At 41.3% G+C, this 21425-nt stretch overlaps 1 protein-coding gene across 10 annotated transcripts in view; it reads left to right on the top strand.

The window, feature by feature from the left end:
- The window catches only part of Gapvd1 (GTPase activating protein and VPS9 domains 1), a 79313-nt gene that overhangs the window by 45513 nt on the left and 12375 nt on the right, over positions 1-21425 (top strand). For 7 of the 10 annotated variants that reach the window (XM_060389990.1, XM_060389994.1, XM_060389992.1 and 4 more), the window contains 10 exons: positions 2496-2636; positions 4773-4907; positions 5473-5592; positions 6775-6852; positions 6980-7344; positions 10653-10740; positions 11601-11681; positions 15698-15820; positions 17559-17688; positions 21209-21318. In XM_060389990.1, the coding sequence (XP_060245973.1) occupies positions 2496-2636; positions 4773-4907; positions 5473-5592; positions 6775-6852; positions 6980-7344; positions 10653-10740; positions 11601-11681; positions 15698-15820; positions 17559-17688; positions 21209-21318 (1371 nt within the window). The remainder of the gene's footprint in view (positions 1-2495; positions 2637-4772; positions 4908-5472; positions 5593-6774; positions 6853-6979; positions 7345-10652; positions 10741-11600; positions 11682-15697; positions 15821-17558; positions 17689-21208; positions 21319-21425) is intronic. The other 3 variants (XM_060389996.1, XM_060389995.1, XM_060389993.1) reach the window with 1 other exon arrangement.

The raw sequence follows: 21425 nt of genomic DNA, 5'->3' as shown, positions 1-21425 counted from the left end.
TGTGCCGTGGTATGCCCATGCACATGCACACACAGTTTAGAAACAAAGGAAGGCCAGGTTAATCCCAGTACTCAGGGCGCCGAGGCCTTGTGAGTTTGGCCAACCTGGTCTACGGAGTGAGTTCCAAGACAGCCAGGGCTACACAGAGAAACCCTTTCTCAGAAGAGGAAAGACAGATGACTCTTTTGAGTTTTATCTTTGGGGCATAGTATATGTTCTCAGTGTGTGATAAGCTTATTATCTTTTTGAGGCTAAAAACCTTACCTTAAAATGAAAATTCTTGCAAATGTAGCCATAAAATATGGACTAACAGAATCCTAAAGTTCTTTAAAATGAGGGCTGGAGGTATAGCTATTGGTAGAGTACTAGCCTAGCATGTGTGATGGTCTAAGAACTATCCCCAAGATCCACACAATCATAGAAAATAATGAAATAAATTCATTTCTGGAAAAATTAACTCTCTTCCAAAGAATAACCAGTTTTTCCTTTTTTTAAATATCAGTTTATTGTGTTAGGACATTCAGAATCACCCTTTTAAAATACTGGTTTGTGGGTTCTGAAAGATTTCATAGTCTTATAATTACCATCTTCATTTTCTTTTTATGGAAAATATCAACAAAGACAGCAGAGAATAGTCGGAGCTCATCGTACCTGGCCCTGAGCTTTAGAAGTTAGACACGCGCCAGATTTGTTCCCATTCTTTCCCTTTCTCCAGTCACACTCAAGCAACTTTCAGATAATTCTTTTTTTCTTTTAAAGTTTTGTGTTTCAGGTGTATGAGTGTCTATATTTCATGTGTACCTGGTATCTACAGAAGCCAAAAGAGGGCATTGGATCCCCTAGGATTGGAGTTACAGACAGCTGTGAGCCACTATGTTGGTGCTGGGAATCGAACCTGGGTCCTCTGCAACTGCAATGAATGCTCTTAACTGCTGAGCCATCTGTTCAGATCCTTACTTGCAGTTCTTTTAATATTATCTCTGTAAAAGGTAGCTTTTGCTTGTAACTATCCTTAAAGCTTTTTTATAACCCGAAATAAAATTATTCTTTTATTAGATTGATTCAGATGAAATAGAGAATTCCCATATGTAGTCTTTCTTTCTTTCTTTCTTTCTTTCTTTCTTTCTTTCTTTCCTTCCTTCCTTCCTTCCTTCCTTCCTTCCTTCCTTCCTTCCTTCCTTCCTTTTTTTTTTTAATGTGTATGGATAGTGGCTGGCATGGTTATCTGTATACCACATGTGTGTTGTAGCTGCAGAGGCCAACAGAGAGTGTTGGATACTCTGGCAGTGAAGATACAGCTATCTGTGAGCTGCCATGCACGTAGTTTTTGGGGATTGAACCCAGGTCCTCTGGAAAAGCAGGGTGTTTTAACTGCTGAGCCATCGTTTTTCATCTTGAGTCTATTAAACATATATATATATATATATATACACACACACACAATAATGTTTTGTTCTGGGATAGAGAGATGACTCAGAGGTTAAGAGCACTGGCTTTTCTTCCAAAGGTTCTGAGTTCAATTCCCAGCAACCACATGGTGGCTCATAACCATCTATAATGAGATCTGGTGCCCTCTTCTGGCTTATAGTCATACATGCAGATGGACTACTATATAAATAATAAATAAATCTTAAAAAAAATGTTTTGTTCCTTCCACTTGTGTTTTTTAGTAGTGTATATAGATTTCTAAATTGGTTTTGGATTACTTTTTTCCAGATGGCAAAATAGTATTGTTATTGGCCACAAGCAGTATTTACAGTTGGCTGGATGCTATGAAGGAGCTGTGTAGTCTCTTAGAAATATATATTATTGGTCTGATTTTGTGGCTAATATGCTGGAAGAAAACATGTTTGTCTAGTATAACTTTCTGTGATTAAATTCTCTGGATTTTTATAGTTCCCCTAGGACTAAAAGTCTTATAAAGTTAAAAATGGTATCAAGGACATTTGCTGAAAAACCTCACTGAAAACAAATCAGCATGAACCTAAAGATGTGTTTTCCCTGTGGAGAGTCAGAGTTAAGCAGAGGAACATAATGAAAAGGAGGTTGTGGGACTGGAGAGGTGGCTCAGCAGATACTGCTCTTGCAGAGAAGAGGACCAGAGTTTAGTCTCCAGCAACCACGTGGTGACTCACATCTGTAACTCTAGTTCCAGAGCATTTGATACCTCTTCTGATATCCTCTTCTCAGGATCCTACATGGACATGGTACACACACACCTCAGGCACACACACACACGTATTTCTCACACACACACACACACACACACACATATATATATATGTAAAGCATATACATATAAAATATGTAAAGCAAAGGAATGAAAGAAAAGGTTGTGCCAGTGTGCCCAACTGGGAACTTTGTGATTTTAGTAGCATGCTTAAATGAAATGGTACTTAACTTAGCCAGTTTCTTAGTGTATTCTGTGTGACCCTTCTCCACTGCTCTGGCTACTTTGCTTTCTTTGTAACACTTTGCTCCCACTGGTTGTACAGGTGCAGCAGCAGAGAATGTGTTAGGCAGTTTGCTCTGCCTCCCGGGCTCAGGGTCAGTTCTCCTTGACCCTTGCACTGGTTCTACCATATCAGAGACTACAAGTGAAGCTTGGAGTGTAGAGGTATTGCCAAGTGACTCAGGTTAGTATGCCGTCATTGTTTGCTTTTTACTTTGTGTAGAACTTTAACATGAAAGGTGTCTTAAATTTGTATTAGGTATATTGTGCCAAATGACATTTTTATTTGTTTTTCTGTTTTGTTTGTTGAGAAAGGGTCTGACCCAGGCTGACTTTGAACTCGGAGTTCTCCTGCCTCCGTGTATGAGTACTAGAATTTCATGCATTTAACCACAGCACCTGATAACACACACACACACACTCTCTCTCTCTCTCTCTATGCAAATATCAGACAGTCATATTGTTAAAATTTTCAAGTAGAAATTTAGATAATTTTCTGTCCACCAAGGAAAAACTTATTGTTGGACAATAATAAGATAACATTATATAATATTTTATTTTTATTATAATCGGGCAATGGTGATGCATGGCTTTAATTACAGCAATTGGAGGTCAGAGGCAGGTGGATCTCTGAGTTCAAGACCAGCCTGGTCTACAGAGTTTCTGGGCAGTCAGGGCTACACAGAGGAACCCTGTTTCAAAAAACCCAAAATAATAAGAGTAATAACAACATAGCAAGTGCTTCGGAGTCTGTGTTAAATTATATTTGAAGTAATTATTTGAAGCTTTTCAAAGTTTTGTGTGTATGAAGTGTTCAGTTTTACTAATTTATCCCAAGATGAGAGTAACAACCCAGCTCAGACCCTGCACATTTGAGTTCCTAGTCAGCATCCTTCCATTTGTCCTTGGATGGCCAGTCCAGTGAGATAGCTTAGTGAGTTTAATCTTCAGAAGGAGACAAACATACATGAACACACACGCTCACTTATGACTCATTCACTCGTGCACACAATAAAATGTAAAATTATCCTTGGAAATAACTTGTCCCTTTTAAGAGATGTCTGAAAGTTTGTTTGTTTATTAATCTTTTTGAGATTAAAACAAGTTTTTTTTTTAATTACATGTTCATATACTCACATAGTGTCTGTATGTGGGTATGTGCACACATAAATGTAAGTGCCACAGGCTCCAGAAGAGGTGCCAGAGCCTGAAGTTAAAGGCAACTGTGAACCACCTGATGTGAGTGCTGGGAACTGAACGCATCCTCTGAGGAGCACCAGCAATTCCTTACCTGAGCCATCTCTCCATCACCAATTTATTATTTTCACTTTATGTTTCGAATATTTGTGTGCATGAATATATGTACATAGCATGTGTGTAGTGCCTGCGGAAGCCAGAAGAGGATGTCAAACCCATTTTGCATGACTGAGTTACTAGCCATTTGTGAGCTGCCATGTGGGTGCCAGGAACTGAACCCAGGTTATCTGTAAAAGCACCAAGTACTGTTAACCACTGAGCCATCAATCTCTACAGTCTCTTAAAAGATAATTTGGTGGCACATGCCTGTAATTTCAGCTTATGCTGTATAGTGAGACCCCTATCTCAAAAGCCAGTAGATAAATTATTAACTAAAGAGATTATTTTTCCTTTCTTTTTGGGGGGATGGTTTGAGACAGGATCTCACCATGTTCTTCATGCTGTTTCTGGAACTGCCAGTGTAGATCAGTCTGGCCTCAAACTCACAGACATCCATCTGCCTCTGCCCACTGAGTGCCTGGATTTAAAGGTACCTGCCATCATGTCCATTTTGCATGCTTTTGAAAACATTGAAATTCAGAAAGTTGATACCATACTAAGCTAACCAAAAAAGGTCACACACACACACACCCCTTTTTTTTTCTTTTAAAGAGTAGTTGGGCTAGAGAGATGGTTCAGCTATTAAGAATACTGTCTGCTCTCCCAGGGGTCCTGAGTTCAAGTCTTAGCAACTAGATGGTGGCTCCCAACCATCTATACTGGGATCTGATGCCCTCTTCTGGCAGGCAGGTGTACTTGCAGATAGAGCACTCATCTACATAAAATAAATAAATAAAGTTTAAAAAGAGTAGTGTAGAAGTAGTTGTCATCTGTTCATAACAAACTGTGTAACAGGAGGAAATCATAATTTTGCCTTCTTTAAACCCTAATCTAACTAGCTTTGCTAAGTAACTTAAACTTAGAACTCTCTTTATACGTCTGTAACTTGTATGTGTGAGTCACAAAAGCTGAAATTTTGCATGTTCACGGAATTACTAGGTGACTCTTCCTGTCTTCTGTTCAGAGGCTCCAGACTTAAAGCAGGAGGAGCGCCTCCAAGAGCTGGAGAGCTGTTCTGGATTGGGCAGCACATCTGATGAGACGGATGTCAGGGAGGTCAGTTCCCGCCCCAGCACACCAGGCCTCAGTGTTGTGTCCGGTATGTCTGTCTTGTTTTAAGGACTAGAAATTTGAAGACATCCTCTAGTCCCTATTTGAAAAGTGTTACCAAAGAGATAGTGGGTTTTGTTGTTGTTTTATAGTATAGTGGGTATCAGCTGTTGAACCCAGAACTTTGGGGCATGTTAGTTAAGCTCTGTCACTGAGCTGCATCTCCCTACCCAAGAGATATGTTTTATTTAGGAACTCAGTAGTCTCCAGGGAACAAAATTAGTCCTATGTCTTTATAATCTTTGAGAACTTAATATGTGGCTTTTAAAGCCTGTTGAAATAATCGATGAACCATTCCTCTACAACTCTTGATATTGTTGGTAGCTTCTGCTACAATATTTAGGTATAACACATAATTCTAATTATGTTGTATAAAGCAAGATAAGTACATTTGAACAACAGTATGGTAAATTCACAGTACTCAGCAACTCACATGTATAGAACTAGAATATATAAAAATTGAGAATTTCTCCAAACTTCATATAATTTTGTGTAGCTATTTTGTTTTTGCAACTTACTTATGTATTTACATATTTTTGCTGTATTTTTCAAAGGGATAAGTGCTACATCAGAGGATATTCCCAATAAGATTGAAGACCTGAGATCTGAGTGCAGCTCTGATTTTGGGGGTAAAGATTCTGTAACCAGTCCAGACATGGACGACATAGCCCATGGTAAGTAGTGAGAGTGAGAATGGCGTTTTAAGATGACATGGCCTTCCCTGGTTACAGTTACCTTATCTTACCAGCACTCAGGAGCTGAAGGCAGAGGAATGTCTATGAGTTTGAGATTTTCCTGGCCTACATAGCAAGTTCCACGTCAGCCAAGTCTACGTAGTGAAACCTTGTCTCAAAAAAAACCTCAAAAAATCCCCACCAAAAACAAAATAAAGTGGGGCGAGGGAAATGGCTGAGTGTTAAGAGCACTGACTACTCTTACAGAGGAGACAGGCCCCCATATGGCAATGCACAACTGTCTGTAGCTTCAGTCTCAAGAGGATCCAATGTTCTCCTTTGGCCTTCTTTGGCACTGCATGCATGTAGTGCGCAGATAGACATGCAGGCAAAACACTGTTACACACAAAATAAAACTAGAACTTTTAAAAAAAAAATCCACAAATCAAGAACAATGATGATCATAAACTGCTGGTATTTCATTAGCAAAGCTCTTCAGCCATAACTTATCAATGTGTACTTACGGCTTTAAATGCTTATAGTCTAAATTTGGTTCAGTTAGAGCTACTTCTAGAAATCCGTGAATGGAGAAAGCTTTAGTCTCTGTAAACTTACCTATTTTAATATTTCTAGTTGTGTCAAGACATGTCAAGGAGCATATTTTTGGGAGTGGGGCCTCTGTAGCCTAAAATAGTACATTTAAAAGTTAGAGTTAATTTCATGATATTATATATTCATTTCACTTACAGGTTCTTTTTAAAATCAAGTCATCTGCTGAAAGCAATATTAGACTTTCAAAATTTACAATTCTCTAATTACCTCTTTTTTAGATAATATTGCTTTTTTTTTTGTGGTGGGAGAGGTGACTCTCAGAGAGGCTGTGCCATTATGAAAAATATGGGGTGAGGTCTCATGGTTGTGTTCTTCGCACTAACTGTAATAGCATTTGTCCATCAGGTAATAAGCTATGGATGCTGTTCCCTCCAAATGTAGAAAAGGTCCTTCCATTTGGAGTAAAATGCGGGGTAACCAGATTTGATTATTAGTTTCATTTCTTTCTGGTATGCTACTCAAGTTCTAATTGATTAAGAGAGGAAAACTGTGGAAGAGTCCCAGCGCCTTTTTCAACAGGGGAGTGCTGTTTACGTGTGGCTGATTTCATGGTGTGTCTTCTTCTTGTAGGCGCCCACCAGCTGACCTCTCCTCCCTCTCAGTCAGAGTCTCTGCTTGCCATGTTTGACCCACTGTCTTCACATGAAGGTAAGCTTGTGCAGTGAACTAACTCTTGCACTCTTTTCATAAGCAGAAGCAAGATACGCAAGCCTTTGGCTGCTGCCTTTGTTGGTTGGTTCTATTCTGTCTGCAAAGCTTCTTTTCTGTGTTACAGGAGCCTCTGCTGTAGTAAGGCCGAAGGTTCACTACGCCCGGCCCTCACATCCACCACCGGATCCCCCAATTCTGGAAGGTGCAGTGGGAGGAAATGAGGCCAGGTTGCCCAACTTTGGTTCTCACGTTTTAACTGCAGCTGAAATGGAGGCTTTCAAGCAAAGGCACTCTTACCCTGAGAGACTGGTTCGCAGCAGGAGTTCTGATATAGTATCTTCTGTGCGGCGACCCATGAGTGACCCAAGCTGGAACCGACGTCCAGGGAATGAAGAACTCCCTTCAGCTGCAGCCACTGGTGCTACTTCTTTGGTGGCTGCACCTCACTCATCATCTTCGTCCCCTAGTAAGGACTCTTCAAGAGGAGAGGTATGGAACACAGACTGTAGAATTTGCATGTTATGCTGAGGTCAGTATTCTCTTTGATGGGTTCCCATGATGTCTGAAATGAATATAGACTGTGAACTCAAGATTATGGGTGACTGTGGTTGTGATTAAAGATGATCTGTCAGCCAGGCATGGTGGCTCAAGCATGTAATCCCAGTACTCGGGAGGCAGAGGCAGGTGGATCTCTGTGAATTCAAAGCCAGCCTGGTCTACAAAGTGAGTCCAGGTCAGCCAAGGCTGCACAGAGAAACCCTGTGTAAGAAACCAAAACAAACAAAAAGGTCTGTTATGCTAAGAGGTAAGGCATACACCTTTAATTCCAGCACTTGGTATGCAGAGGCAGGTGATTATCTGTGAGTTCGTAGCCAGCCTGGTATACAGAACAATTTCCAGAATGGCTAGGGCTACACAGAAAAACCTTGTCCCAAAAAGAGAAAAATCAAAACCAAACAAAGCAAATCTGTCAAATTAGTAATTTGTCATACTGATAGAACTAGGTTTTATAGTAACCGTGCCTTTTACAGCACTTAGATCTTTTCTCCAAGCAGTTTTGTGTCTAATTACACCTAGGACTCTTTTGTGATGCTTAAAAATGTATATCACATTTGATTTGAAAATCATGAATTTGGGAGCACTAACACTTTCTCATTTAAAAGTAAGTTTCCAACTCAGTTCTTCCCTCCCTTTTTATTGAGTTAGTATGTTTCCTACAGACCACACATTGTCCTACATGTAATTCTTTCTACCCATCAGCTCACCTCGATCATGTCTGTCTAGTTGTGAGTATTACATCCTGTTTTGTTTTTTTGTTTGTTTGTTTTGTTGTCCTTGTTTTTTGAGACAGGATCTCATTATATAGCCCAGGCTGACCTGGAACTCATTAGGTAGGCCAAGCTGATTTTGAACTTGTGATAATCCTCATGTCTCTGCCTTCTGAGTGCAGGGTTTATACTGGTGAGCCACTGTGCCTAATTCATGTTTTATAGCAGCAGGACACAACAGTGCCTGTGTTGCCTGTCCTGCCTTTTTACACCTTCTTTCTACTGCTTGTTTTTGCCTTGGGCAATTTTCTTGAGGTTATTTAGTTTTTGGTTTTTGATAAAGGGTTTCTCTGTGTAGCCTTGGCTGTACTGGAACTTGCTCTGTAGACCAGGCTGACCTCAAACTCAGAGATCCACCTGCCTCTGCCTCCTGAGAACTGGGATTTAAAGGCGTACACTACCACTGCCTGGCTATTTTTAATTTTTTTTTTATTCTCCCATATATTATATCTTGACTGTTTTATCCCCTTTTTCCTCTCCTGAGTTTTTTATTTTATGTAGAATGTATTTTATGTGTTTACCCAAATGTCTACCTGTATATTACATAAATAGAGCACCTTCAGAACAGGCATTGGGTCACTGGGACTAGAGTTACAGGTGGTTTTAAGCCAACATGTGAGGTCTGGGGATCAAACCTGTGTCCTTTGGAAGAGCAACCAGTGTTCTTAACTGCTGAGCTACTTGATTATATTCTCTATCTAGTTCTGGAATTAGCTATTTCTCCAAGGGTTTCTAGGTCCTCTTGTCAAAACTAATTTTCAGAAATTCAGATGAGTCAGAACTCATTGCTATGGCATATGGCTGCTCTCAGAGCCTCTCAATGGACAGAGCTAGGAGGGTGTGTGTGTGTGTGTACATGTGTGCGCGCGCATGTGAGTGTGTGTGTGCATATGTTTATAGCTGTATACATGCTACACCTCTGTACTCACTTCTGTCTTTCATGGCATAGAGAGAACAATGAGTGGACAATGAGTATTTACTTTCAATCTAGAAAAAAACTTTATTTTCTATCCCTCCCATGCTTTAACTCCTCAATGGTGAAAAACCTGCTTTTGTTATTCCTCATGTGTGTACTTAAGAAGTTTGCCTGTCAATAAACTTTCCATCCTCACTAACTTTCCTGCCGCATACATAAGCCCTCATCTCAGTGCTTGGAGAAAATTGCTATTGTTAGTTAGTAGTAATTTCATGTTCTCCATTCACATGAAGCCTTTTAAGTATTTCCTCATAAGTAGAACTACAGATAGTTAATTACCAACCAAAAAAAAAAGCACTCTGAGAATAAGAGTGGACTGGTGAGCAGAGAGAAAGGTACCTGCTCCAACAGCCAAGACTCTATAGTCCCAGTTGTATAAAGAAAAGAGTGGAAATTAAGAGATTTTCTGAGGTCACATTATAGGCTAGTAACAGAATCACAGGCCCTGTCCTTCCATGTGAACAGAGTTAATGATAACTGTATAACTGGTGAGCAGAGAGAGGCAAGGCAGATCTCAGTGTGATGGTCAGATGTGCCCCATGTAAGCTGTGTACCTTGGGGAGATCGCCTCATTTAACTTCGTGTTCTTCATTTATAAAAAGACTTATGACTGGGCATGGTGGTGCATGCCTTTAATTATAGTACTTGGGAGGCAAAGGCAAGGAGATCTCTGTGAATTTGAGGCCATCCTGGTGTACAGAGTGAATTCTGGGAGAGCCAGGGCCACATACAAACCCTGTTTCCATTAAAAAAGGGGGGGGGGGGCTTATACACTGAGCATGGTCGCTCGTGCCTACAATTTCAGTAGTTGAGATATTTGGTAAGGAAGAGGTTAGCCTGGTCTGCATAGTACACTGAGGCCAGCCTGGGCTACAGATTAAGACCCTGTCTCAAAACAAAAATTAACAAAAATCCCTTAATAACAGGAGCCATTTTTCTAGGTAGTTGAGAGGATTGAGAGATCTGTTCTTAGGCTCAGTTCTGACATACCAGGTGACTATTGCTATACCACACTGACTTTGCCCCCATTAAAATTTACTGCACTGAGTTTACTTAGGGTTTCCTATTTTGTTTTGTTTTGCTGTCATGCTGAGGATTGAACCCAGAGCTTGTACCTGCTCAGCACTTGCTCACCCACTGAGCTCTACCCCAGTCCCTACCTTCTTTGGGTGTTCTTTGAGTACCTACTATACCTAATTCCATTAGGCCTTTGGTTTGCTAGCAGTATAGAGACAGTGTCTAATCTCAGGCTCAGCAGTCTGACATGAAGAGCATAGGTCCACATTCCAGGGGGCGCCTTCGAGGCAATAGCAGTGATTTTCTGTGCTGGGAGTGTGGCAGGTTACTCTGAACTCCATCCATAGCACTCTAGCACCCCAAAAAGTTTTGTTTTAAGGCAAATAGAACTGAATTTAAAGACTTAGTGAAATCCTTTTCATAGGAATCTATCCTGCTGCTCAACTCCAAATAACACATCAAACTTTTTTCTATAGACTGAAGAGCGCAAGGACAGTGATGATGAGAGATCAGACAGGAGCAGACCTTGGTGGAGAAAGCGATTTGTTTCAGCTATGCCTAAAGGTAATTTCATAAAACTTTAGAGTGCTGTCTGTCGAACAAAGCCTCAAGCCTCTTTTGGAGAGCAGTCTCACCACGCCTCTGTGATGTTGTTGGGCCTGTTTCAGGCCATGTGGAAGTGTAGGAATGCTTTCACTGAGAAGAACGCTCTGGCAGAACTTTAGAAATGCCCTGTTCTTGGTGGGAAGTAGCAGTGGTGTTCTAGATGGAAATTATGCCAGACACTGTCATTAAACGTGGAGGACTCTCAGCATGCTACTGTTACTGTTAACTTAGTGATGAGTAGCCATTTTGACATTTCTGGAACAGATCTAAGCTTTTCATGTTTATGTGCATTGAAAGCGTGCGTGCCCTACAGATGTAGCTAGTGTCTATTGTGGAAGGGAATTGTATACATGTATTTTTCGTGAACAGCCTGGCATCCTTTGAGTTGGCAAAAACTTCTCTTCCTGGAAGAAGAGATTACCCAAAAGTTGACCTCTTCCATAGGCCTCTTCCCAGGCACTTAGGAGCTGAGGAGACCTGTGTCTACCCGAGCTCAAACCCGTTTAATGGGGAGGAGTGAATGAGACAGGAACTCTGAATGTGTTCTTTTTGGTGAGGTTAAGAGGCCGTGGTTTTGATTTACTCTCTGTGGATCCTCATTAAATCATTCTTTCTATGGCACATGACTCCAAAGCAGATTCTGAAATCTTCTTTAAGACCCTTTGGTGCTATTGTAAGAATGATTATCAGTTGACGCTTGGGATTTCATAGCTTTTAAATTTTCAACTTTCTTGCACTTAGAAATGTTGGCACACCAGTTAACTTCCGAGGAGTGCAGTATGTTATATGTCACACTACTGACTCTATTTAATTTCCAGCTCCTATACCATTTAGAAAGAAAGAAAAACAAGAAAAAGACAAAGATGATCTGGGGCCTGACAGATTCTCAACACTCACAGGTTTGTAGACCAATGGGCTTCCTGGCTCCTTCATTCCCAGAGCACATATTTCATAACACTTTTTCTTGGGTGCCATAAGCGTTGCCTTTTTAGAAGAGTGTGTCTGTGTGTGTACGGTGGGGAGTATGTTCTTCATGGCTCTGTGGTTTCCCCCTAGGGGCCACAATGGGTCTCGGTGTGCTCTTCCTGTAGACCACCACCATCACCATCCTCATTACCATAACCTGTTTCTGACCCTGTCAGCTCACCACCCAGGGGACGATGCCATGTGGCTGTTGGAGTGTGTGGCGCTGCCTCTAGTGCTCTGCATGCCATATCTCTCTGGATCATTGGTTGGATAGTCTTCTCTAACACTGATCATAGAATACTAAATTTATTTTCATCTTTAGTTTGCTCTAGCTTGTTCAGGGTCACAATGAAATGCTGTTTTATCTAATCATTTTTTTTTTATGACTAAAGTATTTGTTCAAGCAGTATTACAAATGCCAACCATTGTAGTAAAAGTTCACAAATTTTTTTTTCAGCTTGAACCCTTATAACTGCTGTTTGGCCCATGGCAGAGCTTTAGGGATCTTCCTTGTTCAACACCTGCATTTCTGCAGCTTCTTGGTACCTTAAGAGCATCTGTGAGAGCTAGCATGAATGAGCAACTTTGAATTTGATAGCTGTGCATTGATTCTTAGGTTCTGGAGAGTATCTAGAGGGAAGTTTATTTCTTTTTTTTTTTCTTAATTTTAAGGTGTGCTATCTTCCCACCCTAGTAAGTTACAATGAAGCTTTTTAATTTAAAAGTAGAATAGGTCTTAAGAACATGGCCTCAAAGATGATCAGCACAATACATACAACATCCCACTTTGATGCCAGTTCTAATGCCGACTTGTGCGTGTTAGGTGCACCTCCATATTTCAGCTTATACAGCACTGCATTATTAGATTCAGTAACTTGTTCATAAAGGGTATGAGCAACAGGGGACAGGTAGACAGGCTACAGTTCCCTGCTGCGAGCGGCCCAGCCTGTCCTTTTCAGTCAGCAAATATTTGATGGTCATCTGACTCGTGCCAGACTGTACTAGATACTTTGGGTTTTGGGAAAAGACACCGTCTTGGACAATGTATTTGTGTATTTTCCTGTATTCCTCATTCCTGCTGATGAAGTATTCCTATGCCACTGAGGATGCTGGTGCATTCCTTTAATTTCAGCACTCAGGAGGCAGGGGCAGGAGTTCAGGTCAGCCAGCTTAGTGAGACCCTGTCTTGAAAAAGGACAGAGGAGAGTACTGCAGTGAACATAAGTTTAATGAATTACATTGGGTGGAATAGCTTTGTATGCAGATTGTTTACTAAATGACTTTGAAGAAATTGGTAGGTCTTTGGGCAATAATTTTTTCTTGGTGCTGAGATTAGAAGCTGAGTAAAGTTTTTTTGTTTTTATAAAATAGTTCATTTTCTTTGGGTCTCAGTCAGTTTGAAATGTTATAAAGAAATGTTATTGTATATATTCCGTATTAGTCTGACCAAAATCCCGCCTCTCTAACAACTGTTTTTTATGGTCTCTACAACCTCTCTGAGTGTTTGTATATGGTAGCTGCTCTGTGACTGGATCAGATATGTATAACTTTGTACTTACCTTCACCATGTGTCAAACACTTCCCAGTTTCTGCTGGAAATAATTGGCTTGTGAATCATTTTTATTGGCTGCAATATAATTTGATTCTACTACACTGTAGTGTAATTGTTCTTTTCCTGTTGAACTATTTAAGTTGTTTCCTATTGTTTTTCTCTGAAATACCTGTAGGGTGTTTTTTTTGTTTTTTTTTTTTGTTTTTGTTTTTTTTTTTTTTGTTTTTATATTGTGTTAACAGTGCTGGGGATTGAACCCAGGCTTATACCTGCCAGTCTGGCACTCTCCCACTAACTACCCAAACTCTGCTTTTGCTTTAATTATTTTCCTAGCATAACATTTTTGAGAAGTATGCTATTAAAGGTAATAAGCAATATTATAGTTTAATTGACTGGGTTTAGCCCATTTATATTTGTCCCTTTTCATAGTCCTTGTGAGCTCTCAAAACATAACCAGTGGGGCTGGAGAGACACTCGGCAGTATGGAGTCCTTGTTGCCCTTGCAGAGAACATGGGTTCAGTCCCCAGCACTGACATGTTGGCTCACAGCCACCTGTAATTCCAAGGGCTTTTCTGGCCTCCTCAGGCACCAGGAATGCATGTGGTATATTTGCATATGTGAGACAAATACTCAAAAATGTAAAATAAGTAAATGAATAAGAGTATTTTAAAAGTTACAACCAAAATATTATTCCTTAAAAGGCTTCTGCAATGGTTGTATTTATATTTTGAAAAAGTTCACAGTTGATTATGAATTTCTTGTCATAACCACAGTGTAATAGCAGACATTTAAAATGTCTTTGGAAGTCAGATGTGCTCACACCTGTAATCCCTGCACTCACAAGTCTGAGTCAAAAGGATTGCTACAAATTCAAGGCCAGCGTAGAGAATAGAGTGAGACATGTCCCAAAAAAACAGAAAATGGAAAGCACAATTTTTGGGTGTCACCTATATAACACGAGGTATTTTACAGAAACATGACTAGCAGATGCTTGTTTTGTGGAGAGGAAAGGCCCGTGAGCATGCTGCTCGGTCTCCATGCTGTCCACTTCTCTGCTGTGCTGTAGTGATGCCAATGTTTCTGTGTGCAGTTGTGTGATGAGTAAGTGTCCACATAAGGTGCTCAGCACAAGGTCGCTGGCACGGGGTACAAATGCAGTAACTATTAGTTGCTGTTACTATCATATTATATAGTGGTTTTGATGTGATTTTAGAAATTTTTACAAATGGGATTCTACCAGACAGTAGAGAGCTGCGTTACCCATTAACCTAGCTCAACATCAGGAGTTTGAGATTTACTATGGATTGCCATTTTGTATTGAAGATCCGTAGCAGTTCATTAATGCCTACTGTAGGCATTAGACTGTAGGCCAACTTGTGTGTGTGGTACTGTGCATCAAACTCAGGGCCTCGTAAATGCTAAGCAAGTCTCTACCACTGGCATATATTCCTAGATTGGTTCTTTTTGAGACAGAGTCTCACTATAGCTCAAGCTGGCCTTGAATTCATAGTTCTTTTATTTCTACTTTCCAAGTGCTGGAATTACAAGCATGTGCCATGATAGTAAGCTAGGTCAATAGTTCTGATATCTGATTTGGTTGTCAGAGTAACAGTCCTATTGGTTAAACATTCTGCTTTCTGTGTAGCCCACGGACCATCCTAGGCCCCCAGAATACCTAGGTTCTCTAGCAATGCCAGTGACCATTGTATGAACAAAAGTGCTGTGTCTAGGCAGCTGCACTGTCATGGAGAGATGTAGTGTGAGAGAGTAGTATGTTCTGTAGCTTTCAAATATGATGTAAAGAAAGATTCACAAAGAAAGGATGGAGGAAGCCATTTATCAAAATTAAAAAAGGATTTCCATCTAATTTGAATAATTATTTTTCTCCTTCAGCTTGGAGGTGTCTGAGTAAGTGTGTTTATAAAAATTCATTGTTGGGGCTATGTGGTGGTCTCAGCACTCAGCAGGCCCAGCTGGGAGAATCACAAACTCAAAGCTAGGCCTGAGCTGCATAATGAGTTAAAGATCAGCCAGGTTACACAGCGAAACTCAGAAATTTGACTGGATCAGATATGTATAACTCTTCTATCTGATAGTTACTGTGACTTGAGCAAGTGTTTTAGAATCTTTTTTGCACTGAACTTTGACACACTCATGCAGAATTCTAACAGTGCTAAGGTAGAGTGAATCTTCCTGGTTTCCTGCTTTGGGAAGGCTCTTAGACCTACCAGTGGGGTTGAGTAGGCAGCTGCATGGTGCCTCATAACACTGAGATATGCGCCCTTCTTTAGTTTGACCTCCTAACCCGCCTTTGGGATTATGCTACCGGTGTCATACTAACAGCAAAGTTGGTATGAACCCAGGGAACTAATTCTTTCTCTCTTTTCCCCCCGCAGATGAGCCCAGCCCTAGGCTCAGTGCACAAGCTCAGGTTGCTGAAGATATTCTGGACAAATATCGGAATGCCATTAAGCGGACCAGCCCCAGTGAAGGAGCAATGGCAAATGATGAGAGTGCAGGTGATAATAATGATAGATTTGAACAGTAATAGTTTATCATAGGGATGAAGATAATCCAAACTAAAGTAACCTTTAAAGTAACCTTTATCAGTCACAGTATTTGAAAACTATAGCTGTTGTAAGTAGGTCAGATTAGCATGTTCCTCTCCACACCTTCCTACTAAGCCTGGGCACCCCAGGTGTTCAGATGGCTTAGGGTAATCTAATGAGTCTAGGGTGGCAGCCCTGAGGAACTTGGTGCGTGTTTTCGTGAGAGGGAACTTCTTTCCTTTTTTTTTTTTACTGGAGAAATGAGATTTGATGTGGTTATAGACTTTCAGTAGATCTGTGGTGGCCAACTCAGGCTAAGGCACCCTCGTTACTTGGAACTTCTTTTCTACAGGGTTCTCTCTCTTCATAGTGGAATACTGACTAGCTGTCTTAAAAATACGGAGTCCTCAACATAAATTAAGAGCAAGCAAAAGCACATAAAAGCATAAGCAGTTTGCTAAATCTGTCTACGCTTGTGTATGCTGAGAGCATTTTCTGGAGGAATCTTAAACAAGCAGTAACGTAAGCTACTCTGAGGAGGGTACCTAGGCTGAAGAGGAAGGAAGGGAAGGAGGGATTCTCTCTCTTTGTTTTTCCCTTTTAGGGCTGTAAAACAGGCTCGCTCTCTATAGGGCAGGCTGCCCTTGATTCAGAATCCTGCCTGTTTGCCTCTCGAGTGCCAGAATTACAGTACAGTGAAGATTAATAAACCCTGTATTTAGATTTGCCAGTTACTAACATTTTGTCATAGTATCCTGTATAGTATCTATACTATCTAGGAACATTGTATTCCTTTTGACTTAAAAGGTTTTTTGTTTGTTTATAGCCCAGGCTTGTATCAGACTAACAGTAGATAATCTTGAATTTTTTTTGAGATTAATTTTATTTTATGTGCACAGTTATTTTTGCCTGTGTGCGATATCTGTGCAGCACATGTGTCAGTGCCCATGGAGGCCAGAAAAGGGTTTAGATCCTCTGGAACTGGAGTTACACACGCTTGTTAGGCACCCTGTAGATGCTGTGAACCAAACCTGGAGGGCCTCTGGAAGAGAAGCCAGTGCTTTTAACCTCTTGGCCATCTCTTCAGCCCAGACCTTGAATTATTGATCTTTTTGCCTCTACTTCAGTTTTTATGTGGTGCTGGGAATGGAATCCAAGGATTTGTATGCTAAGCAAGCGTTCTACCTACTGAGCCCTATGCCACTTGACTGTATATATATGTATATTACCTTGTATTAACTGACTCATAAAAACAGCAGTTGTGGGAACCTCAGATCTGGCCTTGGTAGTTTGTGAGCCAGTCCCTGGCTAAGTCTTAGGTGTGGAAGGGCTCTGTTGAGGGGCACCAGGAGACCTGAGTGAGGGTCTGTTCCAGCACTTGTCAGGAGTCATGTCTCTCAAGTGAAGGTATTGTTAAAATGCCTTTTGAGGCTCTTAGTTCTATGGTTCAGTGATTCTGACTATGGAATAGTTGTTTCAGGCCTTGGTTGTTGTATACTGAGGTAAGAAGTTCTTAGCTGTAATGTCGGCTGCCTTGATATATTGCCCTTGCTCTTGAGCTTCATGTGTCTCAAATTTGTTTTCTTTCTCCAAGAACTCTTATTGCAAGACAGACTGACTTATGATTAAATTTCTCTGAATACTTGCTAGTAGCAGAAGTTTCCACATTAACTGGGTTACCTTTTCCCTGGGGACTGGTTTTGTTTAGAGGTCATGGGTGACGGTGAAAGTGCTCATGATTCTCCCCGGGATGAAGCACTGCAGAACATCTCGGCTGATGATCTCCCCGACTCTGCCAGCCAAGCAGCCCAACCTCAGGATTCTGCTTTCTCTTACAGGTATTTCTTTTAGGCTGTGAACTTTGGGGTTTGGAGTCTTTTTGTTGTTGTTGTTTTGTTTGCTTGTTTGTTTGAGAGAGGGTTTTTCTGTATAGTCCTGGCTGTCCTGGAACTTATTCTATAGCCAGGCTGGCCTCAAACTCAGAGATTCGCCTGCTTCTGCCTCCAGAGTGCTGGGATTAAAGGTGTGTGCCACCTTGGCATTTTTTAAAAATATTTTATAAAATTAAAATATAATTACATCCCCCATTCCCTTTCCTCTTTCCAACTCTTCCCATATAGGCTTTGAACTTTTTTTAAATCACCATTGCAATCATTTTAGGTCAGCCAATTGTTAAGTATAAAAAAGGGCTGGACGATGACCCGGTTCATGAAGTGCTTGCTGCACAAGTTATGAGTCCCTAAATTCAATCCCTGGGACCTACCTGAAAAAGCCAAGCATGACAGTGTGCACTTGTAATCCCAACACTGAGAGGGCAGTGGAGCCCTAGAGTTCATTGACCAAGCTCTAAGCCAGTGAGAAACCCTATCTCAAAAAGCCAAAACTGATGGCGTCTCCTGGGTTGTCCTGTGGCCTCTATTCACATGCGCACCTGAAATACACGTACACATGTATGCACACCAAAGAGAAGAATGAAATGCTATTTACTAAGAAAACTCACTTTGGGCCAGCACTCAGGAGGCAGAGCCAGATGTATCTGAGTTTGAGGCCAGCCTGATCTACACTGTGCTACAGGCCTAGGTCTATAGACCTACAGGGCAGCTAGGACTATACGGTGAAATACTGTCTTTTTTTTTTTTTTTTTTTTGTTAAGTGATATCCAGTTGTGGATATCAGATAAAACATAGATTCAGGAATTAAAAAACAAAACAAAACACTTCTATGTCCCCAGGAGCCCCACAGGCAATTTAAACAATTTGCAGTGCCACTGTCTGTGTAAAGCTACCAGCTTGCATTGGTCACAGTGGGAGACCCAGGGGATCAGGAATAGTTCTAGGATCATCCCACTACATACTAGAGCTCAGTGTTGGCATCCTCTGCATTCCCTGCAGGGCTTCTCCCTGCCTCTCCCCAGCTGGGCTTGTGAAAGTGACTTTTGGATCCTGACATTTTGCACTTGTGTTTTGAAGGGGCTGCTACTTCCTCAGACAAGGACACCCGAAAACACCATCAGCCAGCGGTGTGTCCTTGTTCCCTCTCTCCATCTCTCCATTTTTTAAATTCTTTGCCTTTTAACACCTATTTATTCATTCATTCATTCATTCATTCATTTATTACGTGCATTACTGTTTTGCCTGCATGCATGTCTGACGGTGTCAGATCCCCTGGAACTGGAGTTGCAGACGGTTGTGAGCTGCTATGTGAGTGCTGGGAACTGAACCTGGTCCTCTGGAAGACCTAAGTGCTCTTAACCACTGAGCCATCTCTCCAGCTTCCCATTTCTTCATTTTTTACTTTTTGTTTTGTTTGAGAGAGGGTTTCTCCGTGTAACAGAATCCTGGCTGTCCTGGAACTCACTTTATAGACCAGGCTGGCTTTGAACTGACAGAGATCTACCTGCCCCTGCCTCCCAAGTGCTGAGATTAAATGTATGTGCCACCATTTAAAATTTTTGCCCGGCCCCATTTAAAATTTTTGTCTGTTGGTTTTCGAAATAAGGTTTCTCTGTGTAGCCAACCCTGGCTGTTCAGGAACTTGCAACGCTGCCTCCCGAGTGCTCGGATTAAAGACGTGCACCACCACCATGCTATGTCCCGTTTTTAAGTTTTTATTGTAGAAATCTTCAAATAGTACAAAATTCAAAGTACATGATGAAGTGTCCATTAATTCAAATTCATAGTTCTTAATATACAGCATTATTTCACACTTATTTTATCCAGTTATTTTTAAACATTATTTTATCCATAAGTATTTGATAACTTGGTAATTTTTTTTTCCCCTACAGTAAAATTAAAGAGGGAATGGCAGACAGTTTTACTCAGTCATGGCTTCCCTAAATTAGGTGACTTCACCATGATATATTTTGTGAAATTCTTGGCAAAATGGGTATACTGGTTAATTTTTGTCAACTTGATACAAACTGCAAAGTCACCTGGGAAAAGGGAACCTCAGTTGAGGAATTGCTTGTATTGGATTGGCCAACGGGCTTGTCTTTGGCATGTTATTTTCATGATTGATGGTTGAAGTGGGAGGGCCCAGCCAGCCCACTGTGGGCAGTCCTACCCCTGGGCAGGTGGTTCTAGGCTGTTTAAGAAAGCAAGCTGAAGGTTGGAGAGGTGGCTCAGTGATTAAAAGATTGTACTGCTCTTCCAGAAGATCCAAGTTCAGTTCCCAGCACCCACATCAGGTGGCTCACAGCCACTGTTAACTCCAGCTCCAGGGGGATCTGATATTTCTGTCCTCAATATGCAACTGCGCTCATGTGCACAGACACACAGAGATACACACACACATGCACACATATTTTAAAACAATAAAAATAAACCTTTTTAAAATGGGGAAAAAAGAAGTGGGGGCCGGTCAGTGAGGCATGAAGGAAGCTTGAGAGAGCAAGCAGATTTCCATGGCTCCTGCCTCTGCTCCTGCTTGAGTTCTGCCCTGGTTCCTTAGTGGGTGACTGTCATCTGGACATGCGAGTCCAGTAAACTTTTCTCCTCTTGTTGCCTTTGGTCATGGTGTTTACCATAGCCACAGAAAACAAACTAGAACAGTGGGTGAATATTACATTTGATGAGCTTGATTTCTAAGTCATTTGTTTTGTAGGGTCAAATTGGCTAAGACAAGATCAAAGCTAGTCATGAGGTAGGCATGTGGTGACCTGTGGAAGGGCAATTGGCTATTCTCCAGGACATCAAACTCCCTTCTTTAAACAACTGCACAAGGCCAGGAAAGGAATAGGAAAGGGGGAAGCACCTGTTCACATGGGTAGGAAGAATTGACTGCTGTGGAAGGAGGCCTCTACCTGAAGAGGCTTTGCCACCAAATAGCAGTTGGTGGGTCACAGTTGAAAGTTAGCAGATCTGTCCCTCTAGGCAGTAGAGCATACCAGGTGTTTCTTGTCAAGGACAGCCATGTCTGAATCAGGACCAACATTTGTGGAGAGGCTGGGAGGAAGCATTCAGGTTGGGTCACGGGCATCTGTGGCATACCCACTGTCTACTCTCAGCTCTCTAGTGTACTCAGGTAGTGCTGGTTGTAGTGCTGGTTTGGCTGATTGTAGAGGCCCTACAGAGCTTGCCCAGAACACTCTTCTAGCCATCTTAGCCAGTGCCTAGAGGCCTGTACTTTTCAGAGAGGTGCCAGTTTGTTGAAATGGATCTTTTCTTAAAGAATTGTTTGTAGCATTTGAGATCTTCTGAGCTAACATGTTAATTTATGTGTAAATATTTTTAAAATGTAACCATATTTGGCTGAGGATGTACTTAGCCAGAGGTTCTGGGTCCCAGCTCCAGACACCACAAAAAAGGATATGATCATTTCTGTGTAAGTAAATTAATGTGCCCTGCACTTACTCTTCAGAGATGTAAAAAAGAAGCTGAGGCTCGCACTTTGCTCTGCAGACTCCGTGGCCTTCCCAGTGCTAACTCACTCAACAAGGAATGGGTTGCCAGACCATACAGACCCGGAAGGCAAGTCACTTCATGATTCCTTATTCTAACATGTATACTGCTTCAACAATAGAATAGAAGTCACCCATCACCTGTCAGAGGCACAGAAATTCCCTGTGGTCCAATAA

The sequence above is a fragment of the Meriones unguiculatus genome, chromosome 8 (genome assembly GCF_030254825.1).
Source record: "Meriones unguiculatus strain TT.TT164.6M chromosome 8, Bangor_MerUng_6.1, whole genome shotgun sequence".
NCBI lineage: Eukaryota > Metazoa > Chordata > Mammalia > Rodentia > Muridae > Meriones > Meriones unguiculatus.
The sequence above is the reverse complement of the archived record's forward strand: the minus strand, read 5'-3'. Positions and strand labels throughout refer to the sequence as shown.